The 23,743-nt window shown below is 45.2% G+C and overlaps 1 protein-coding gene across 2 annotated transcripts; it reads left to right on the top strand.

Annotated features, from left to right (window-relative positions):
- The first annotated feature begins 7,995 nt into the window (after positions 1-7,995).
- PARP11 (poly(ADP-ribose) polymerase family member 11) lies at positions 7,996-23,509 on the top strand. Of its 2 annotated transcripts, none has more exons than XM_030214182.1 (9): positions 7,996-8,110; positions 12,334-12,471; positions 13,747-13,875; positions 13,960-14,080; positions 15,041-15,116; positions 17,508-17,580; positions 17,662-17,792; positions 18,372-18,523; positions 20,671-23,509. In XM_030214182.1, exons 3-9 carry the CDS (start codon positions 13,747-13,749, stop codon positions 20,985-20,987), a joined length of 999 nt encoding a protein of 332 aa, XP_030070042.1. In that variant the 5' UTR covers positions 7,996-8,110; positions 12,334-12,471; the 3' UTR covers positions 20,988-23,509. The 2 variants fall into 2 exon arrangements, with proteins under 2 accessions (XP_030070042.1, XP_030070041.1); XM_030214181.1 differs by having other exon boundaries at positions 7,996-8,120.
- Positions 23,510-23,743: the final 234 nt, after the last annotated feature.

Raw genomic sequence — 23,743 nt, 5'->3', positions numbered from 1 at the left:
AAAAGGAAGTCTTTTTGACAGGCACGCTAAAAAGCGGATCGGCGCGCACCCAAAACCCGCGTCTAGACTGTTGAAAGCCATTTTTCAGCGCACCTTAGTAAAAAAGACCCCATAGTGAGCCGAGAACCAGGGAACTTAGGACTTAAATTCTGCTTCTCCTGCTGACGTTGGACAAGTCATATCACCCTCTATATCTACATGTACAAACTAGATTTATTGAGAGACATTTTCACACCTAAACAGATATTACTTTCCACAGCTCCCATCTACTGCATTGGGATCTAATTAATAACAACATTAGGTCACGCACTTTATTAGATCCAGCCCTAAGAGGCTGTTCACTAACCTGCAGTATCCTGCATTAACATTAACAGCTGTTATTTACCATTGCACTGCATGTAGAATCTCAAATAGTAGCAACCACTAGGCTACTCTTCCACTCCTTGGGATTCCGGAATCTTGCTATTCTTTGGGGTTCTACATGGAATGTTGCTACACTTTGAGATTCTGCATGGAATCTTGTCACTCTTTAGGGTTCCAGAATCTTGCTATTCTTTGGGGTTCTACATGGAATGTCGCTATTCTTTGAGGTTCTACATGGAATCTTGTCACTCTTTAGGATTCCAGAATCTTGCTATTCTTTGGGGTTCTACATGGAATGTTGCTACACTTTGAGATTCTGCATGGAATCTTGTCACTCATTAGGATTCCAGAATCTTGCTATTCTTTGGGGTTCTATCTGGAATGTTGATACTCTTTGAGATTGTGCCTGGAATCCTGTTAATGGGTCGATACACTGCCTTTCTGTGGTTTTTGCAACTACATTCAAAGTGGTTTACTTATTATATACAGGTACTTATTTTGTACCTGTGGCAATGGAGGGTTAAATGACTTGCCCACAGTCACAAGGAGCTGCAGTGGGAATCGAACCCAGTTCCCCAGGATCAAAGTTCGCTGTACTAACCACAAGGCTACTCTTCCACTCCAAGGCAGTCAGCAGGGGTGGCAAAAGACAATCTGCCGCCTGAGGCAGAAAATGAGCTGACGCTGCCCCCCCCCCCGCCCTTCCCTCCTCAACCCCCTTCCCTGAAATTACCTTTTCTTGTTTTTCAAAAGAAGGTGGCGACAGTGACTCCCATAGGCTGCCCTGCCGCCAATCCAGCTCCTTCTGTCTACTGTGGGCAGCCTGCCTCTCTGATGTAATTTCCTGTTTCCTCAGAAGAGGCCGCCAGCAATAGAGAGAAGGGGCAGGGACCGGCAGCAGGGCAGCTATGGGAGTTGCTGCCCCGCCTTCTTTTGAAAAACAAGAAAAGAAAAAGGTCATTTCGGGGAAGGTGGCTTGGGAGTGAAGGGCGGGGAAGGGCAATGACATCTCACAAGAGTACTGCCAGAGGCCCCCGCCAGGGCCACCGAGAGGGGAAGGCAGGGGGGACAAAATTCGCCGGGCCTGGGCCTCCAAGGGGGGCCTGGCGCCGCAGTCCCACCCGCCCGCCCTCAGCTCCGTCGTTGACCGTCTGCCATCAGGCCGGGCCCCCTGCATTGAAATCACAGCGCCTCTCACCTCCGTGTGAAAGCAGCAGATCGTCTCCCTTTGGGCCTCCTTCCCTCCCTGTGTCCCGCCCTCATCTGATGTAACGTCCGCAAGGGCGGGACACATGGATGGAAGGAGGCCCGAAGGGAGACGATCTGCTGCTGCTGCCTGCAGTGCTTTCACACGGAGGTGAGAGGCACTGTGATTTCAATGCAGGGGGCCCGGCCTGGTGGCGGACGGAGGGGGTGGCGGTGGCCTCGGGGGGGGGGGGGAAGTGGTGGCGGTGGTGACCTCGGGGGGGGGGGGGCCTTGCCCCGGGCCTGGCCCAGTCTCTCGGCGGCCCTGGCGTCCGCCTCGGGTGGCCTAACGGTACGGCCACCACTGGCAGTCAGGTAACATAAAGGCTGTCCTAATTCTAGAGTCCTTTAACAAAGGTGAAGCGCGGGATAAAGTGGCCTTAGCGTGCCCTTAGGTGGGTCTTTCCCATGCGCTAAGGCCATTTCTTCCTGCAGCTGGAAAATGTCCGATTTCAAATTTCCGGCATTAATGGTCACGTACTGATGTAGCCGTTAAAAAGTATTAATGCGTGAGACCTTTCCATCACCTATTTTGTAGCGTGTCAGCATGTAGTGATTAGCATAGAAATGCCCACTTTCCACCCCCCCCCCCCCCCGACACACTCCTCCACAAAAAAAAGAATACCTTTTAGCACAAAATTAACATGGGAACCTCAGTGTTTCCCACAGCAGCGAGAAGTTCTTACCCTGCGCCGCGTCATTCGCAAAAGTTCAACTCCCGTGACTATGAGATTGCAAGATTTTGTGCAGTCCAATCATGAGTAACTCTCTATTATGCAACATCTTTGTTTATTCTCATATTCTGTACTCATATTTGCTGATGCTTTTGCCATGCATTATGTAGTATCATGATTTGATGTGATTTGATGTGTTAAGACATTATTACTAACACCATATTATTGTTCCAGTATTCCGTAATTTGCTGTATTAGCATTTTTGAATTTAAGTTTGAACAGTGTGCTATGATTTCATGAAGTATTTGAAGTATTTGCTTCTAGTTTTCATTGACCGACTGTTAGTTTTGAGTTGCTTCTCTCTAGTCTTGACCATGAGTCCTGGTCTAACCTGTCTAGTTGTATTGTTAGTTAGGTTGGAGAAGGCATTTACTCCTTTGTAGTAATTTCCATCTGCAAGGGGGGGGGGGGGGATCTGTAGGGGTATTTACCTGAGATCTCACCTTTGCTGGACTGGGCCTATACAAGCCTGAACCATTCTTATAACAAAATGGAGTCTACAGCCTGTGCCTTGAATACATCTGTGACTATCAGAATCCGGCTTTCCTGCCAAGACCAATCATTGCTGAGCATTTCAACATTACTTCATCAAAGGACATATACTTTGGTGCAAACTAGCCGCTATCTCCTGGGAACTTTTGAGGAGTATAGCCAGGCAGGGAGTTTGCATACCATCTATAACGAAAGCTCTGTCCTTGACCATGCAGCTGGCTGGACATTAGGTCATCGTATTTGATTGATCCACAGGTATCATCTGACGCTTGGGTACCAAAGGTTTGGACCGAAGAAAGTTCAGAAGTTGGAAGAAGCCCAGAAGAGAGACACACCGGAAGATTTGCAGGTGAACAGAATGCTCGGAAGAGCCAGAGACTGATTTTCCTAACACCAGTGAACTGTGTGTCTCGTAACAAACTCACAGTGTCTGCTCAGCTACAACCTCAGGCCTTATCTAAGACTGTGTAATCTACATTCAGATATACCCTGGGACTTATCTCTGAACTGAGACTTGCTGAGACCTCAGCTCGAGTTGGAGGAAGAATCCGCTTCTCTTCCATTGGGAGTCTGTCATAGACGGCAAGGTGAGATCAGGATTTATTACCTATAGACGGGGAAAATTAGTCCTTAGTCGTCTGAGAAAGATAGGTTTACGGCAGGACTTTTGGTCTGTGCATTCAGCTGTTAACTGTATATTGGTATGATGTGTGATAAGTTCTTATAACAATCATTAGGAATTCATGATTGTACTGGGTTGTGTAATCACTCCTTTGTTAGTGTTTGGATAATCAGATGATATATATATATCTTGGTAATAATCTAATTTTATAGCAAGTGCTAGGCACTCAAAGAATGGGGAAGAAGTTTCAGGAAAAATCCTGGTTACCCAGATAGGTTGGGCAGACTGGATGGACGGTGCAGGTCTTTATCTGCCACCATGCCCAGTGGTAACATTCCTAAAAAAGGTATCAGGCCATGGCTCAGCAACAGCCTTCGCCATCCAATCGAAATGCGAAGGAGATAAAGAAATGAGTTCATAAAAGTCCCAGAACGGTGATCCCTGCACATATTGGACCTGTGGTCTGCTACGTCTCTCACAAAAAGCCCACATATTAATGAACTAAGAAATCTTATTTGTCAATGATGAAAAAACAAAGCCCCCCCCTCCCCCCTTTAGACAAGAGGTACGTGTGCAGAAGATATACAACTTTTCAAGAACACAGTAGTTCAGTGTATGTGGTGTGGAAAGTGTAACAGGTCAGAGTCCTGTTGACATAAGCAGGGTTAGGTACCCTGTCAAAGAATTGCTTCAGGGCAAGCCGTCCACTACGGCTCCAAGCTCTGTTTACACAGACATTGTGGATTAATTTCAAGCCTTGAACAGGCCACATCTTTTGATCCTGTCAGGAGATCACACACCAAGTGCACGTTTTAAAAGTATATCTATTTGGGGACCAGTCTATTTCCAAATGGGTGACCTGAGAGATTGGGGTCAGGTACAAAAAGGTCCCTTTTGCTTGGTTTGCTGCTTGTCAGTGTTAAGGGCTCTGCATTCTTAAGAGAAGACTTTCTTTTTGTAATAAGAATCAAAAGTTGGAACTGTGTAAAAGCTACCAGCAAAGCAGCCTTAAAGAAGACTTTTTTTTTTTTGGGGGGGGGGGGGGGGGGAATGATTATTTATTTTACCTTTGTTATTTTTGTGATTCAACGCCATAATGTATTTGACTGTAAGTGGTTCACCTCCATAGATTTGTTTAAATAGATTGTCTGTTTTATTTACATTTCTTTTTCCCTCTTCCCTCTTCTTTTTTTTAATCCACACAGAATTGTAGAAGGCACAGTCACTGAACATTTGCACGAGACATAACAAAGTAGATATAGAAAATAGTGTTGGTAATGAGGCTGGTAATTTTCTTGAAATCCTATGTAACCCTCTCCCAGGCCATGAACCAGCCCTCATGCAGTTCGCTCACTCCCGAAAAATTCAAGTCCGCTGAACTTCATTATTCCAAAGAAACTGAACTTTAAAGTAGAGACAAGAGCAGTGGAAACAAAGATTAAATCACTCAGGGTGGTCCCTGGTAGAAATCCAACTCAGAGAGAAGAGAGAAAAAGCAGAACCGACACCACATACACTTTCCATGTATTGTGACTGCAGCAGATTCCAAATCTACTTACTGGGGAAAGTCCCAAATCCTTCCTCCAACCAGGATTAGAAGACTCAAGGGTCCAGTATGCTCGGTTGTTCCTCTCTTCTGATCAGCTGCCAGCTCGTCCTCAGCTGATCTTTTCCTCCCACACTCCTCCTGCTTCTGTATCTCTCAGACACAATTATTGTACAAACAATTATCCTCTTCCACTTCAATAGAAAAAAAAAAACAACCTCTGACCCCTCTCCCTCAACCCCCTAAGCTCTCTTCTTTCCCCTGTCTGTGCCCTGAAGAGGACAGGTACAAATCAAAGTAGAGTATACACAAAAAGTAGCATATATAAGTTTATCTTGTTGGGCAGACTGGATGGACCGTGCAGGTCTTTTTCTGCCGTCATCTACTATGTTACTTTCCCATGAGCCCCCGTGCTTTCTTCTCTTCTTCCCTCAACCTACTCCTTGCAACCTACTCCATGCTCTTCTTCACTCCTTTCCTGCAACCATGTGCTCTCACACCCTTCCCCCAATCCCCATGCTCTCTCCTTCCCCCCCAATCCCCCATGCTGTATCCTCATCCCCCATTTCTACGACCCCCCCCCCCCCTCCCATGCTGTTTCACTTCCCTATTCCACTCTTATGGCCCTTTTTCCAACCACGTTCTCTTCCCAACGTACAGCAAGGATCTCCTACCTCTACAGTCCACCCTCCATGCTGTCCCTTCCTTGTCAGTTACTGGAGTGTGGCTGTCACATAACACCAGGGTACAACACAAACCCCCCCCCCCCCCCCATTCTCTATAGAGCAAGCCGTTAGGCCCACAATAGGACACGCAGTTATAGAACAGCACCAATCATGCATGAAACTTAAATAGTTAACTGGGGCTAAATTGGCAATAAGTATCAATAACTTGTTTTAACAAGCTTTATTTGGCACTAATTGCAGTTATGCACATAACTGACATGACATTATTCTATAAACTTAGCTCCTAACTTCTAGAGTGTGCAACTGGTAAAGGGGTGTTGATGTGGAAGGGGCATGAGCGGGTCACACTCACATGTGAAACTGAGAGAATACTGTAAGTGGGGGGTGGGGGGGGGGGTGCTCGAACGCACGCAGTGGCTGGCAGTGCAAGAGGTGAGCTCCTCCGGCACAACGAACAATACATCAAAGACAATACCGGCTGGAATTCTTTTCACAGGGCCTCCTTATATGTGAAGATGTCCTCGTTTAGACAAAGATAGAAAATAATTTTATATCTGATCCAGGTATAAAATGTCACAAATCAGATCTGGCCTCTCTGACAAAAAGCCTGCGGAATGAAGATAGTGTTGGCATCGGTATGCACATTGATATTACAGATCACTTAAATTGCATAACAGCCATTTTAACAGAAAATAATTCTGTGGTTAAGGATATAAAAGCTGATATCTCTCAATTAAAGGATTGTTTTGATCACTTTGAGTCATGCCTATCTTATGCCGAATCCAGCTGGATGATGATGGCACCAGGAAAGCAACTTTAGTCCACTGAAGACTAACTCAAAATAACCTGTTCCTTAGCTGGGCTCTAGTATTACCATATTGAAAATGCAACCATACCACACCTCTGTGGTTAAGTTTCCGCTAATAAGTTAAACGATTAAATGACTTTCTTGAAATGCATGACTAAGAACAAAAACACAAACTTGTATATGCAATATCACTATTCTTCATGTAAAGCCACAAAACAATGTTTTAGGGTGGATAGTGTTCACAATGAGCTCCTTTTATTATCGCCCAGATAGAAGAGAGAAGAGTTTTCAGTTTTGACACAGTATAAGTCTTCACAAGAACAAAATAGAAGAAAACCAATGAACTGCATTAGGGGCCTATAGCCCATTTAGCAATACATTTTAATTGTAGCAAAGATGGAACATATAAATAGGTAAGAGAGTAAGAGGAGTTAGAAAATCATTAGTGTGCACTAAAAATGCTACCACGCCTAAAGACCCTCACTGAAATTTGGCCATCTGTATTGTATAGAACAGTGTAGAAGAATGAGCAGATTTTATAACTGCTGTTTCTACCAGCTACAATAATTTTTAAGCTGTTTTAGTGATATTCAATTTTTATTTCATGATATTTATATCACAGCGAAACAGAGAGGGATTTAAAGTACAAAGCAAACAGCAACAGGAGCCTTCAAAACTGATCAATGTTAAGCAAGGTTGTTCAGCTATGGAAACTTTGTACATTTTGATTAACTTTTTTAAAGCCTTTATGAAGCAGTATAAGACTATCTTGGAATTTCATTTATGTGGGTAGATGTTTTTAAAAACGCGCCATTTTGTGATCTCACAGGGACTCAGCATATGTTTATATTTATTTTTAACATTTTTTAAAACATTTTTTTTGTGATTCTAATGTGAATGATGGACTTGACTGTGTTCCTTAGCGCCAGACGCTAAAGACATTTTTAGATCAGTGTGACCACTAATTTATTTTCATTTATATATTTTAATGTTGATATGTTTTAATTTGCATGTGCAGACCCCCTGACGCAGGCACTGTTGAAACACTGCCCGTGTCGGGTCAATGATGTCCTGCATCGGTCTATATTACTAATTAAAGGACATGTTCCGGATTTGACGGCTCCTAGTGGTTTTTTTGTTTGTTTTGCATGATACTTATATCTACATATGCGAAGCTTTCAAATAATTTAATAAGCTGTCAAATAAAGTTAAAAAAAAATCTTTTCCCACCACCTTTTAAGGCAGTAGCCAACTGGAAGTGCTTTAGACTTTTTACAGATGGACCAGGCATAAGGCAATCTTTTGCTATTGTTTTGGGTGAGCGAATATGGCGGCAAGCTCCGCCCACTAGTGCCGCAAAGCTCCGCCTACCGGCTTCAGCTCTCATAATGGGGCTAGATCAAGGTATCTAATGTAACCGTCATGCTTGGCTGACGTCACACCGGCCCCTGTTTTCTTCAGCCTCCTCGTCGTCCTTTCCTTTGCTTTCTGACGTAACTTCCTGTTTCCGGCAAGGCGGAAGGGAGGAGGCCTCCGACACTCCGAGAGAAGAAGAAGTTGTGCGATAGGAGACGGGGGCGTCGGAGAAGGAAAAGCTGCGGGATTGTTAGTGGGGTAACCGCAGGTGTGAGTTGAACAGGGGGGGGGGGGGATGTCAGACCCCCTCCCCGAATGCCTCTGACCCGCCTCCACCTGCAGCTCAGTCCGGATCCCCTCAGCCCGTCCGGAGCTGACCCCAGCGCACGCGAACGCCCGGGCCGCAGTCGTATGAAAACAGCCTAACGGACGGCGGATCCGGGGCCCCCCCACCCCTCCCCTCCCCTCCCCCTCCCCCTTAGCAAAGTCTTCACCCGGAGCTTCATGCTGACCTTGTAACATAGTAGATGACGGCAGAAAAAGACCTGCACGGTCCATCCAGTCTGCCCAACAAGATAAACTCACGTGTCATTTTTTGTGTATACCTTACCTTGATTTGTACCTGTCTTTTTCAGGGCACAGACCGACAAGTCTGCCCAGCACTATCCCCGCCTCCCAACCACCAGCCCCGCCTCCCACCACCGGCTCTCGCACAGACCAACAAGTCTGCCCAGCACTATCCCCGCCTCCCAACCACCAGCTCTGCCACAGACCGACAAGTCTGCCCAGCACTATCCCCACCTCCCAACCACCAGCCCCGCCTCCCACCACCGGCTCTCGCACAGACCAACAAGTCTGCCCAGCACTATCCCCGCCTCCCAACCACCAGCTCTGCCACAGACCGACAAGTCTGCCCAGCACTATCCCCACCTCCCAACCACCAGCCCCGCCTCCCACCACCGGCTCTCGCACAGACCGACAAGTCTGCCCAGCACTATCCCCACCTCCCAACCACCTGCTCTGCCACAGACCGACAAGTCTGCCCAGCACTATCCCCGCCTCCCACCACCGGCTCTCGCACAGACCGACAAATCTGCCCAGCACTATCCCCACCTCCCAACCACCTGCTCTGCCACAGACCGACAAGTCTGCCCAGCACTATCCCCACCTCCCAACCACCAGCCCCGCCTCCCACCACCGGCTCTCGCACAGACCAACAAGTCTGCCCAGCACTATCCCCGCCTCCCAACCACCAGCTCTGCCACAGACCGACAAGTCTGCCCAGCACTATCCCCACCTCCCAACCACCAGCCCCGCCTCCCACCACCGGCTCTCGCACAGACCGACAAGTCTGCCCAGCACTATCCCCACCTCCCAACCACCTGCTCTGCCACAGACCGACAAGTCTGCCCAGCACTATCCCCGCCTCCCACCACCGGCTCTCGCACAGACCAACAAATCTGCCCAGCACTATCCCCACCTCCCAACCACCTGCTCTGCCACAGACCGACAAGTCTGCCCAGCACTATCCCCACCTCCCAACCACCAGCCCCGCCTCCCACCACCGGCTCTCGCACAGACCAACAAGTCTGCCCAGCACTATCCCCGCCTCCCAACCACCAGCTCTGCCACAGACCGACAAGTCTGCCCAGCACTATCCCCACCTCCCAACCACCAGCCCCGCCTCCCACCACCGGCTCTCGCACAGACCGACAAGTCTGCCCAGCACTATCCCCACCTCCCAACCACCTGCTCTGCCACAGACCGACAAGTCTGCCCAGCACTATCCCCGCCTCCCACCACCGGCTCTCGCACAGACCGACAAGTCTGCCCAGCACTATCCCCGCCTCCCAACCACCTGCTCTGCCACAGACCGACAAGTCTGCCCAGCACTATCCCCACCTCCCAACCACCAGCCCCGCCTCCCACCACCGGCTCTCGCACAGACCGACAAGTCTGCCCAGCACTATCCCCACCTCCCAACCACCTGCTCTGCCACAGACCGACAAGTCTGCCCAGCACTATCCCCGCCTCCCACCACCGGTTCTGGCACAGACCGTATAAGTCTGCCCAGCACTATCCCCACCTCCCACCTCCCAACCACCAGCCCCGCCTCCCACCACCGGCTCTCGCACAGACCGACAAGTCTGCCCAGCACTATCCCTGCCTCCCAACCACCGGCTCTGGCACAGACCGACAAGTCTGCCCAGCACTATCCCCGCCTCCCACCACCGGCTGTGCCACCCAATCTCAGCTAAGCTCCTTAGGATCCATTCCTTCCGAACAGGATTCCTTTATGTTTATCCCACGCATGTTTGAATTCCGTTACCGTTTTCATCTCCACCACCTCCCGCGGGAGGGTATTCCAAGCATCCACCACTCTCTCCGTGAAAAAATACTTCCTGACATTTTTCTTGAGTCTGCCCCCCTTCAGTCTCATATCATTTCCTCTTGTTCTACCGGGGCTCCCCTCTTCCCCCCCCCCCCCCCCCCCAGCAAACTCTTGATTTCACCCAGACCTTGTACGTGAACCATTGCAGCCGCATTTCAGCACTTTGACATATGTTCTTGCAAGTTTTCAACCCGGCCCGAATCCAGCTCTACCATAAGTGTTGCCATACTGGGACAGACCAAAGGTCCATCAAGCCCAGCGTGCTGTTTCCAGCAGTGGCCAATCCAGGTCAGAAATACCTGGCACGATCCCAAAAAAAGTACAATACATTTTATGCTGCTTATCCCAGAAATAAGCAGTGGATTTGCCCCAAGTCCAATTTAATAATGGTCTATGGACTTTTCCTTTAGGAAGCCAGCCAAACTTTTTTTTAAACTTTGCTAAGCTTAACCGCCTTAACCACATTTTCTGGCAACAAATTCCAGAGTTTAATTACACGTTGAGTGAAGAAAACTTTTCTCAGATTAATTTTAAATGTACTACTTTGTAGCTTCATCGCATGCCCCCTAGTCCTAGTATTTTTGGAACGCGTGAACAGACGCTTCACATCTACCCGTTCAACTCCACTCATTTTATAGACCTCAATCATATCTCCCCTCAGCCGCCTTTTCTCCAAGCTGAAGAGCCCTAGCCCATTGTCCTCTTTTTAGCAGATCTGACTGCACCAGCTGAGAGGTCCAGAGCTCATGTACCGTGGCAATTATCTATCGATGTCTTTGGACTGGTAGTGCTTATAGCGCACAGCTCTGATCCTGCTGACCGCTGGAAGTAGATTTAAATTTATTAATCCACCCTTATCAAGAGTAGCTTGAAGTTTGGATATAATAATGTTAATTGCACATTTGTTATACACAGCAGTGACTGTGCAAGGACAATATGGACACACGGAGTAGGTGAAAAAAAATGAGATATGCAGTACAGAGGAGAATAATTCTGTAGCACTTATAAGTACATCCCCTGCCCTCAGAAGCTTAGCAGAGATTGGGTGGCAGAGCTGGTGGTGGGAGGCGGGGCTGGTGTTTGGGAGGCGGGGATAGTGCTGGGCAGACTTATACAGTCTGTCCCAGAGTCAGTGGTTGGGAGGCAGGGATAGTGCTGGGCAGACTTATACGGTCTGTGCCCTGAAAATGACAGTTACAAATCAAGGTAACATATACACAAAAGTAGCACATATGAGTTTATCTTGTTGGGCAGACTGGATGGACCATGCAGGTCTTTTTCTGCTGTCATCTACTATGTTACTATAAGTATTGCCATACTGGGATAGACCAAAGGTCCATCAAGCCCAGCATCCTGTTTCCAACAGTCAACTTGCTAATAGACAGCAGTCGCTGACAGCCTGAATTGTAAAGCATCCGATTTGTTTTCCTTACAGTGATGTGCTGACTTCTTATTTGATTTACTTAATACTTGTATACTATTTTCCTGAACTGTACCTACAGTGCATGATCATTCATCAAGTACATACATAATCATCAACAAAAATGACAAATCTCTGTAGTACCCACATGATTGAAGTTCATATTCAAAAATACAGTATAAGGCTGTGGAGGGTCACGTCCCAGCTCAGAATTACATAGGTGTATCATTTTGACATGCCTGGGGTCATGGTCCTAAAACATGTGCTCATGTCATTGCTCAACAAAATGCTATCACTATAAACCCCTATAGATTTATCCCTCACTAAAGAAGCCAACCATCCTAGAACCAAATATTGACATCATGGGCTTGACATCTGTTTAGTAGAATCTTGATATGAACCAAATTAAAGCGGATGAGATTTGATATATTGCCTTTCTGTGGTTGCAATCAAAGTGGTTTGCATATTATATACAGGTGCTTATTTTGTACCTGGGGCAGGAGGGTAAAGAGACTTGCCCAGAGTCACACAGCGCTGCAGTGGGAATTGAACCCAGTTTCCCGGGTTCTCAGGCTATTGCACTAACCCATTAGGCTGCACCTCTAATAGGAGCATTACCAGAACCTGTTGATCCTTAACTGAATAGCTGCTTCTATGTTTTTCACACAGACACCAAAATGGATTCTGTACTGTAATGTTTATGAAAATCAGCCTGGGAAATATCCAGATGACCAATATCTTTCAAAAAAGCAATCGGCTGATAGAACACTGCACTCTCCGTTAGTCTGAAAGAATCTACACAACTGGGTAAGAAGTGGGCAAGTTACCCCGTGGAAGATTTAGTAGTAGTAGATTTATCCACTAACTGTCTAGCACTGCATATGCTCTGGATGGTTCCTAAATCAAAATAATGTGTGCTTCATAAAGTTTCTCTCCTGTAATCAGATTTTCTGATTATAGATCTTTAAAGTGTATTTTCCAAACCTGGTTGAAGTCAGCATAAAAGAAATAAAATCATAACAAGTAGGTACGTAAAGATACGTTCTAGATATTAATCCACAGATCAGTTCTTGCATGTGTTATAGATTGGGGTTGATGGTCACGGGCAGGCATCTAATATGTTGGGAAAGAGAAAAGGCAGGGAGGGGTGTGGAGATTTATATGTTTGGACTATTTTTTTTTCTATAAATGTGTATTATGTTGTACACTGCATTGGGCAGGCTTGGTCAACTGGTATGGTATTATAGAAGATAAATGAATATATATTTTATATATATACACACGTTTTCATCAATGGTTTGCTTACTATCAATAATAAACGTTCATTATGAAGTAGTACAGTAATACCAGATCCCCAACTCAAACCGAATGGAATAAGTTGGTGTCTTCAGCATTGTGGAAAGACCAGCTGTACTAGAATCTGGTTTGCAGCTGTGATGATAGGGTAGCATAGCACAGTGCTTCTTAACACTCCCCTGGAGTCGTACCTAGCCAGATGGATATTCCAGATTATTGCAATGAATTTGCATACATTGAGTTTCTCATATGTGCGGCTTTACTTCATGCTTGTTCGTCTTGGTAATCCTGAAAACATACCTGTCTTGATATTCCTCTGGGAGAGGGTTGAGAAATGTTAGCAAAGCAACTTGACTTTGAATGTTACACTTCAAAAGAGCTTTCTGTGTGCTCGGTAGTGAACAGTTCAGGACCCAAAGCAGCCATTAATTTCTTGAGCTGTTGAATTTTCTGGAAGGACATTGGAGATTGGATGGCAGAGGCGGGGCTGGTGGTTGGGAGGCGGGGTTAGTGCTGGGCAGACTTCTACGGTCTGTGCCCTGAAAAAGACAGATACAAATCAAGGGGCTGGTGGTTGGGAGGCGGGGCTAGTGCTGGGCAGACTTCTACCGTCTGTGCCCTGAAAAAGACAGATACAAATCAAGGTAAGGTATACACAAAAAGTAGCACATATGAGTTATTTTGTTGGGCAGACTGGATGGACCGTGCAGGTCTTTTTCTGCCGTTATCTACTATGTTACTATGTTATGACACTTTTGCTGATCGCTCTCTCTTTCTGTTTATCAGATGATGATCACAGGAACATCCGAAGAATTTGGTCCGGAAGTGAAAGATGCCATGGAAAAGATGGATACATCCGATACACAGTGGGGCTGGTTCTTCTTGGCTGAGTGTGGGAAATGGCACATGTTTCAGGTAGATGCATTGGTTGTGCATTGCCTCAGTGAGAAATGTATTAAAATTATGCTAAAATTGACCCTTTTTTTTTAAACTTTGAAGATGGATTCAAATACTCAGTGCTCTGTTAGCAGCGAAGACATAGAAAGGAGTTTCAGACTAAACCCACATGGATCAATTTCTTTCTCCACTGCAAAATTTAACTACAAGATAGACTTCCCAGGTATGTTGTCAGAAGTTTAACCTTCTATGTGCTGTTTCAGAAAAGAGCAGGCTTGGTGGGCCTCGTCTTTGTTCTGTGTATAACAACTACAGGTCCCTTTTACTAAGTTGCGCTAGAAACGGCTCAGTGCGTCCTTATGATGAGCGTCCCTCGTGAGCTTTTTTTTTCTATTTTATTTCTGGCTGTGCAGTAGAAATTCAGAAAAATTTCCACAGGCCACTAGCTGATCAGTGCATCCCCACGCCCCTGACACACCTCATCCCAAAAAGTTACAAAAAATAAATACCTCGCACAGCAAAAGGAACGCAAAAGACTTTACCACATCCTGCGTTAGGGCCATGTTTGCTGAATTAGGTGTGTGTGAGCACCTAACATACCTTAGTAAAAGGTCCCCTGTGTAAAGCAGATTTCAGAATGCTCTGTTACCGGATTGCATATGTGCAAGTGTGTTTTGATACCATTTCTGAGACGTGTGCACCACTATCATTCAGTCAGTAGGACAGATGTAGCTTTGGATTGCTGTGAGTAGTTGCAAAAGAAGCACGTTAGAGTTTCAAAACTAACGACTTAAAGGTGGACATTTTACTGGTAATGGAAACAATATTTCCCTGTTACTGACTGCAGAGGAGGCCCCTCAAGGTCACACGGCAGAGATGCCTGTTAATGGATTTGTCCTCCAGAAACTTGTCTAAACCTTTTTCACAGCTGAAATTGCACAGTTTTGTAAGTTGACCAAAAATTTGGGGCACATTGACATCTTTCACTGTGTGGCTCAGAAACTCGGCTGTGGATGAGAAGGGGGGTGTGTGTTGGGGGGGGGGGGGAGGGAGGGAGCGCTGTAATTACACCTGCAGGTTAGCGTTCCTTGATTCTAAATAACGGAATGGATGCTCTAGATTTAAGCCACCTCGCTAAGTGTTTTTATGTCCTTTTTCTTTCACATTGTGTTTACATTCCTAGTGATGAAACAAACCAATTTAAGTACCGGAAAGCAGCGCCTGATAAGGCGAGCTCCCTTTTCCATTACTGCATTCAGGTAAGAGGCCAACCAGTTTTCCTGTTTCTGAGCGTCTACCTTCTCTGGAAGATCTTTGAGGGAAGAAACTTTTCTCATTGCTAGTTAAACCGGTCATCAAACATTTCAGTTCCTTTGCATACAAACCTGATGCTAGTTATTCCCTTAACAGAACATAAGAATAGCCATACTGAGTCAGACCAGTGGGCCATCTAACCTAGTATCCTCTTACCAACAGTGGCCAGTTCAGGTCACAAGTAACTGGCAGAAACCCAAATAGTAGAAATATTCCATGCTACCAATCCCAGGTCAAGCAGTGACTTCACCCATGGCTGTCTGACTAGCAGATTATGGATTTGTCCTCCAGGAACTTGTCCAAACCTTTTTTTTTAAACTCAGACATGCTATCTGCTGTTACCACATCCTCTGGCAATGAGTTCCAGAGCTTAACTATTCTTTGAGTGAAAAAAATATTTTTCTATTTTGTTTTGAAAGTATTTCCTTGTAACTTCTTTGACTGTCCCCTAGTCTTTGTACTTTCTGAAAGAGTAAAAAAATCAGTTTTCTTTTACCTGTTCTGATTTTGTAGACCTGAATCATGTCTCCCCTCAGCCGTCTCTTTTCCAAGCTGAAGAGCCCTAACCTCTCTAGCATTTCCTTATACGAGAAGAGTTCCATTCCCTTTTATCATTTTGGTCGCTCTTCTTTGAACCTTTTCTGATTCCACTATATCCTTTTTGAGATCTGCCAACCAGAATTGAGCACAATACTCAAGGTGAGGTTGCACCATGGAGCGATAGAGAGGCATTATAGTATTCTTGGTCTTATTTACTGTCCCTTTCCTAATAATTCCTAGCATCCTGTTTGCTTTTTTTGCTGTTGTCGCTGCACACTGGGCAGAAGATTTCAGTGTATTTTCTACTATGACACCTAGATCTTTTTCTTGAGTGCTGACTCCCAATTTGGATCCTAACATCAGGTAACTATGATTTGGATTATTCTTCCCAGTGTGCATTAGTTTGCATTTGTCCACATTAATTTCATCTGCCATTTGGATGCCAAGTCTTCCAGTTTCCTAAGATCTTCCTGCAATTTTTCACAGTCCACATGTGTTTTGACAACTTTGAATAGTTTCGTGTCCTCTGCAAATTTTAATCACCTCATTCATCATTCCAATTTCCAGATCATTTATAAATTTGTTAAATAGCCCCAGTCCCAGTACAGATCCCTGCGGCACTCCACTATTCACCCTCCTTCATTGGGAAAAATGGCCATTTAACCCTACCCTCTGTTTTCTGTTCAAATAACCAATTCCTAATCCACAGAAGGACATTGCCTCCTATCTCATGACTTTTTAATTTTCTCAGGTGTCTCTCACAAGGAACTTCGTTAAAAGCTTTCTGAAAATTCGGCTCACCTTTATCCACATGTGTATTCACGCCCTGAAAAATATGAATCCTGTTCAAACTTCTTCTACTAACCTATAAATGTACTCACTCTGCTGCTCCCCAGTCCTTCCCTACACCCCTTCCCGTGCACTCCGCTCCATGGATAAATCCTTCTTATCTGTTCCCTTCTCCACTACTGCCAACTCCAGACTTCGCGCCTTCTGTCTCGCTGCGCCCTACGCCTGGAATAAACTTCCTGAGCCCCTACGTCTTGCCCCATCCTTGGCCACCTTTAAATCTAGACTGAAAGCCCACCTCTTTAACATTGCTTTTGACTCGTAACCACTTGTAACCACTCGCCTCCACCTACCCTCCTCTCCTGCTTCCTGTACACATTAATTGATTTGATTTGCTTACTTTATTTCTTGTCTATTAGATTGTAAGCTCTTTGAGCAGGGACTGTCTTTCTTCTATGTTTGTGCAGCGCTGTGTACGCCTTGTGGCGCTATAGAAATGCTAAATAGTAGTAGTAGTAATGAAGCAAATTGGTGAGGCAAGACTTCCCTTGGCTGAATTCATGTTGGTTCTCTCCCATTAAACCATGTTTATCTGTGTGTTAGTGATTTTATTCCTTATAATAGTTTCCGCTGTTTTGTCCAGCACTGAAGTAATTTTCCGGATCATCCCGGAGCCCTTTTTAAAAAATGTACTGAATTTCTACAGGAAGGTCATTTTGTGTGGCAGAGCTTGTGAGGCAACATGAACGGCCTGATAAAGTGGCTCCCTTCTCTTTCTGACTTGAGGCCGCTATACCTGCTCAGCTTACAGAATAAACTTCCTATTTTGTTCGCATGGTTAGACGGCATTGTTTTTTGTTTTTTAATGTATTTCTTTTGCTGATGTTCATATCAGAAGGAATTATCTCTGGGATTACTTTTCCACTGCAGTTACTTTGTTTCTGTGTATTTTGGACCAATGTGTTCACACGACTTTTCTTGTTTTGTTTCTCCTTCTCCCTCCGAAGTTATATCTGTGAAAACGAGGCCATCCCTATGCCGTCCCACTGGGAGAACGTGAACATGGAGGAGCCTTACCAGGTGAGAGCTGAGCATTGCCTGAGTGTTTGCAGTGGCAGAAGAGGAGGCTGGGAATGACACGATGCTCACCTCTCTTTCCAGCTTGTTCCGTTGCTCAAGCACACAAACGAGTATAATGAAGTTGCCCATCTCTTTGGCAAAACTGTGGATGGTGACCGCATTAAACGGGTTCAGAGAATTCAAAACTTAGACTTGTGGGAGTTTTTTTGCAGGTGAGAAGTTCTGCGCTGCTAGAAACGCCATCATTTCAATAGAACTCGACTCAATACTGGCACGTGCTAGTAGCTGGGAGTAATTTTAGTGGCTCATTTCATTAATTATCACACTTGTTCTTTGGAGTCTTTGTTTCTTTGCCACCAGTAGTTTCAGGAAACGGTATCTGTCATGCAGACCAGTGTTTTGAGAATGTAAATTGTGGGTAATAATCACCAGGTGAAATGTTTTATACTGAGTATTTTTGTTTCCTTCTGATTATCCTGGAAGCTGCTTCTCTCACAAACGACCTTTCCGAGGGTCTGACAACAGGAGAAACCTTTTTAGAAATGAGCTGTCAAGGGGTCTGATTGGTGTGTGTGGTGTGGAGTTGGTCGAATTGCTCCTGTTGCTTGGGGGGGGGGGGGGGAGGAGGGGTGGCATTATTAATGGAGACAGGTCAGATGTTAATGTGTGCTTGGAAAGGGAAGACCTGCTCGAAAGACTGTTTATAAATATTGTGTCTGTGTAGTTTTGTTTGTTTTTTCTGCTTCACTTTGCTTAGAGGGCTTGATATTAAATAGCGTGCCATTTTCCAGGAAGAAAGCTCAGCTGAAGAAGAAGAGGGGCTTGTCTGAAATTAATGAGGAATTGCTGTTTCATGGTACCAGTAACAAGTTTGTGGAAGCGATATGCATTCATAACTTTGATTGGAGGATTAATGGGATCCATGCTGCTGTGTATGGAAAAGGTACAAAAGCAACTATTCTTTTACCCTGAGCCCTTATCCAAAAGACTGTTCAATTCATTATATTAGTTATGACAAGCACTAGGCAGCTTGTTTTGGGTTATACAGCAGTTCACCACTGGAGGGAGCTCAAGACAGCGTATGAGATCTCTGAAAGGAATGCAGGGAAATGTAGTTCATTGGAGTCCTGAACTGGCAGGAAGTTAACTCATATTCAATAGGACAGTTTGGGAGATGTAGCGAGGAAGCAGCTGAGGTACGTAACAGCTGTAGGTAGTTAATCATCTGTAACCAGTTTGGAAAGGTGCTGGTGAATGAAATAAAAAGCCAGACTGTTTGTAGAAGCAAGAGGATGCAGACTGGAGGAAGATGGGAATGAGCTTAGTTACCAGGAAGCTAAGACTGTGAGTGAGGTAGATGCTTCATGGAAAGAATGACGCTATTAAGGAACAAAGCGTGGCAGGTTAAAGCCTCAGACTCTAGTGCATCCTGGATTCAGTTATACGGGGGGGGAGAGGGGAGGCTGTGTTGACAGTGAAAAATCCTGATTACAAGCCATGGATAAGTATCCGCTTAGTAGATTAAAATACCTGGATAGGACGTCAGCGAAAGTTGGGCAAGCTGAGATGTAATTTTATTACCTGTTGGAAATTCACCCCTGGGGTTAAGTTATGCAGGAAGGTTGTGTGCTGACTGGGAATGTTACTGATTTAGAAGTCCATGGTGAAGAATCTTCCGCTCCTGACAATGTGCTGTAATGTGCGTTATTTATCACTTGATATTTGCAGTGGGAGATATTTGTTAATAATATGACTTGATAAACAATATTCAGTGTTGGACAGAACAAGGTAGGGTTTGTTGTCAACTACTGATTGAATTCTTTACAAGAAAAAGTTGCATAGATTCTAGTTACGTGTCCCTGCCAGTAGAATTAATTTCTTCTATTGCGAAGAATACTCTAAGGCTGTGGTTCCCAAACCTGGTCCTGGAGGCACCCCAGCCAGTCAGGTTTTCAGAATATCCACAATGAGTACTTATAAGAGAGATTTGAATGCAGTGGAGGCAGTGCATGCATGCAGCTTTCTCTCGTGAATATTCATTGTGGATATCCTGAAAACCTGACTGGCTGGGGTGCCTCCAGGACCGGGTTTGGGAACCACTGCGTGCATGCATGCAGCTTTCTCTCCTGAATATTCATTGTGGATATCCTGAAAACCTGACTGGCTGGGGTGCCTCCAGGACCGGGTTTGGGAACCACTGCGTGCATGCATGCAGCTTTCTCTCCTGAATATTCATTGTGGATATCCTGAAAACCTGACTGGCTGGGGTGCCTCCAGGACCGGGTTTGGGAACCACTGCGTGCATGCATGCAGCTTTCTCTCCTGAATATTCATTGTGGATATCCTGAAAACCTGACTGGCTGGGGTGCCTCCAGGACCGGGTTTGGGAACCACTGCGTGCATGCATGCAGCTTTCTCTCCTGAATATTCATTGTGGATATCCTGAAAACCTGACTGGCTGGGGTGCCTCCAGGACCAGGTTTGGGAACCACTGCACTAGAGCCCATCAGACAGAAGAGTTAGTGTCCTGATTGGCTGCCACCATGTCTGCAGCACCCTGCCTATTTTGTCCACCAGTCAGGACTGAGTTTCCTCAATATGTTCACTCGTGCTTGCAGGAATGTGACTGGTGGTCCCTTGTACACTGGTTTTTCCTGTGAATTGTTTGATGAGGAATGCCACTTCAGCAGCAGGGAAACTGAGTGCATGCTTCTGTTAACTCTTGCCATGCCAGTTTCTGAGCCTCTTTACTGGAGAGGGTGGAAGCCAGCCTCACTTGTGTTAATCATTGTAGAAGTGGACTTTTGGAAACTCTTGTTATGGGGGGGAGGAGGAACAGGTGAGGAGATGTATTGTCATTAAAATAACACTTTTTGCTTTGTGCTCAGCGAGAAGGTAGATTGTCAAATCTAAGAAAATAAATGAATGAATGACACGGAGGCCACACAGTTTCCCTGTATTGTCTGTCTGTCATAGCTATTGCCATTCTAAGCCTCAGATTATAAGGTTATAAATGCTCAAGAAATAAATAAAATAAAAGCTATTTATATTCTCATGTTTCTTTCCTCTCATTCTCTCCCCACATAAAAGGAACGTACTTTGCAAGAGACGCTTTGTATTCGAGCCATTTCTGCAGGAATGATGGGAAGCACGGGGACAAGTTTCAAATCCACGGCGTGAGCATGGTGCAACAGCGTGTCCTGCAGTACTGTAAAGCCATGTTTCTGGCTAGAGTTCTAGTCGGGGACTACATTAATGGCGACGCCAAGTACTTGAGGCCCCCGTCCAAGGATGGAAGCTTTGTGAACTTGTACGACAGCTGTGTGGACAATACCTGGAATCCCAAGATTTTTGTCGTTTTTGACTCAAATCAAATCTATCCAGAATACTTAATTGAGTTTTGTTGAGAGCCCCATGCCATGCTAGGTAACTAGTATTTGTGTTTGGTCAGTAGGTCTTGTTGGACAATAAGATAAAAATCTGCTGTTACAATAAACAGCTAAATATCCACATATCTGAATTAAGATGTGAAAAGAGAGACTGTGTTCGCCTGAGCCCGTGGATTGGCTGTAGGACTACTGCACTTTGTGAGTGATTGGTGGCCTGCTGGTGAGAGAAAAAAAAATGCATTGAAAAGCAACCACCAGAGCGCCGAGTCATTTGGTCTGTGCCATGCAGGCCATATTTGCACAATCAATTAGACACTATATTTTTAGCACTTGAACACTGCACTGAAAAAAATGGACCTGGAAGTGGAGGTGAAAGTGAGTGGTTCTGTAGGCTGAAGTTAACCCCAGCGCAGGACGGTTCTCAGGTGATAACCGTTGATTATTAGATTGTCAAGTACAGAAAGGACCTATCTGAGGTGGGGTTTTTATCCTCGTTCTGCAGCTGCATTAGCAGAAAGGTTAGTTTCTGTACCCATGGAACAGGAACACTCTAGGGAGATGTTTTAGACAAAACCGTTAGTCACAGTATATCAGAACCCTCTAGTACCATGCCTAACACCTACTGGATAAAGCTCTAAACATGGTCCAGTGGACTTTTTTTCCCCCTGTACTTGGTTTATAAATTAAAAAGAACTGACAAGATAGCTTCCTTTAACAGGACATGGAAGAAATACCGGGGCCGGTGTTTCCCAGTCACCCTTACAGATCAATAGAGTTCCCTAAAAACTCATCGCAGTGCTGATAAGAGGTTTCAGAGTGAAGCGCTGTCATCGATGTGATTATCATGGGGACCATGAAGTGTCTTTAGTGCAGCTCATAAGAACATTGGATCGGGACTCCCCTGGTCATTAAGTTGAGTGTTTAAATCAGACACAGGTTAGCCAAAGTCAGGATTTGTATCATGTGATTATGTAAAGCCCGGGGGGGTGGGAATTCAGGCCACTAGAATGAGACACAGCTGTGTAATCTTGCTGCTGGGTGCACAGGTGTCTTATGTGTGTGGAAAAGTGGAGCTCAGGTAAGTGACTCTTGTAAATGTACCTGTTCAAGTCTGTTCCGGAGCCCCTTCTCTGTGTGACTGTGGAGGTCCTGCCTTTCTCCTGTGAGCACTCAAAAATCCCATTTTTTTTTGTCCTTTTACCTGCCCACCTTGAACCTTTTTTGATTGATTATATGTAGGAGCCTCTCCCCCCTCTCCACATACCACAAGGTGTGTGACACAGCAGCTCAGTTGCCGTTACTGGAAAGCTCACTTTTTTGTGTGTGTGTGTGTTCTTTCCCAGGCAAAGATGTTTGACGTCCCCTAACAAAAAGCATTGCTGGCTTGTGAATTCTGTATATTTTCATGAGAGACATCCTGAAAGTCTTTGCAGATTATGAAGAGTGTTACTGGAGGGCCTGTTCTTCAGTTCTGGTGCTGACTGTCTCTCTGCATTGCTTAGCTTATAGCATATTTTATCCTATTTGTAGTCCTGCTATCGATTCTGCTGTGGGTCACAGTTAAGTCACTGACTGACCTGTCATTGAAAACATGTAGCACATCCCTGAGCCTTTATCAGATGAAATACATTACCCGTAATGCTCCGACCCCAGTGCCTGAATATATCTGGATGGGGACCTCTCTGCCTCTGTATTCAGCAACCTGCGTCCTTCCAGCTGTAGTTAATATATTTTGCTGTAAAAAATGTGCCAGCATTTCCTGCCTTAATTTTCACTTTGATTTTTAAATCTGTGTTTCATTAAGCATCCCGTGCAATTAGTCTCCCATGTTTCCAGGTTACATGCTGCTCTAACTCCTGAAAATTGGTTTTGAGGGACAAAGAGGGCGTTCCCAACGTCTCACAACAAGCAAAGCTAAAGTTTTGTGTCAGCACTTAATGTTATTTTCAGTGTACAATACCTGGGAGTTGCTCAAAGTAATTCAATGTAACCTGAAATTGAGTGGGCCAATGTATGTCCTAAATTTTCCTTCCTAAAGCGACTTGAAGCAGTTTGGAGATATCTGAGGTTTCTATAGAAGCTGCACAGTTGACAGTGATACAAATATTAACTTATATTTATATATAGGCGCTTATTTTCCTTTCTGAGAATGGACTTAAGCTTATCCACTTTCTCTTTTTACTGTGTACATTGAACATTCTGGGGTCAATATTCAGACGGTGCAGAAAGCACCTGGGCACATAATGTGATACTATATTTATTGGTTCTGGAAATGTGTGTTGGCTGGTAACGGTGCTGGCACTGTCTAGTAGGATAGTGGCTGAACGTGACAGGAGAAGTTTAGGGCCACTTCATCCTGCCTCTAACCTTGTCTACGGACCCTTTTGCGATTCTAAATAGCCTGATATTGTAAGTTTTGAAATTCTTTGGATGTATTCACCAGCCCTGGCTAACACACCATTTGCTTTGATTATCAGCCTGTCTGTGTGTGTTTATTCTGACTGCATTTTTTTTATAAAGATTTGGTGTTCACTATTTTATATCTTGTACCCTGTATGTTATTTTTAGGTGCTCTTTTTTACCAGAAGAGCATCTTACGGGCAAGTCCTGTCTGTCCATCTGTTTGTAACTTTAGTATCTGCGGAGAAACCTGTGGATGGGATTTGATGAAATGTGAAAGGTACAGGTGCACCCTAAGGAGAGTTTTTAAAATATTATTTCAGCAGAAGGACTGCACCATGGGATTGGGGAAGTGGAAGGGCCCCATGTCCCTG

Source organism: Microcaecilia unicolor, chromosome 9, assembly GCF_901765095.1.
Source record: "Microcaecilia unicolor chromosome 9, aMicUni1.1, whole genome shotgun sequence".
Lineage (NCBI taxonomy): Eukaryota > Metazoa > Chordata > Amphibia > Gymnophiona > Siphonopidae > Microcaecilia > Microcaecilia unicolor.
Note: the sequence above shows the minus strand (reverse complement) of the source record. Positions and strands in the feature narration are given on the sequence as shown.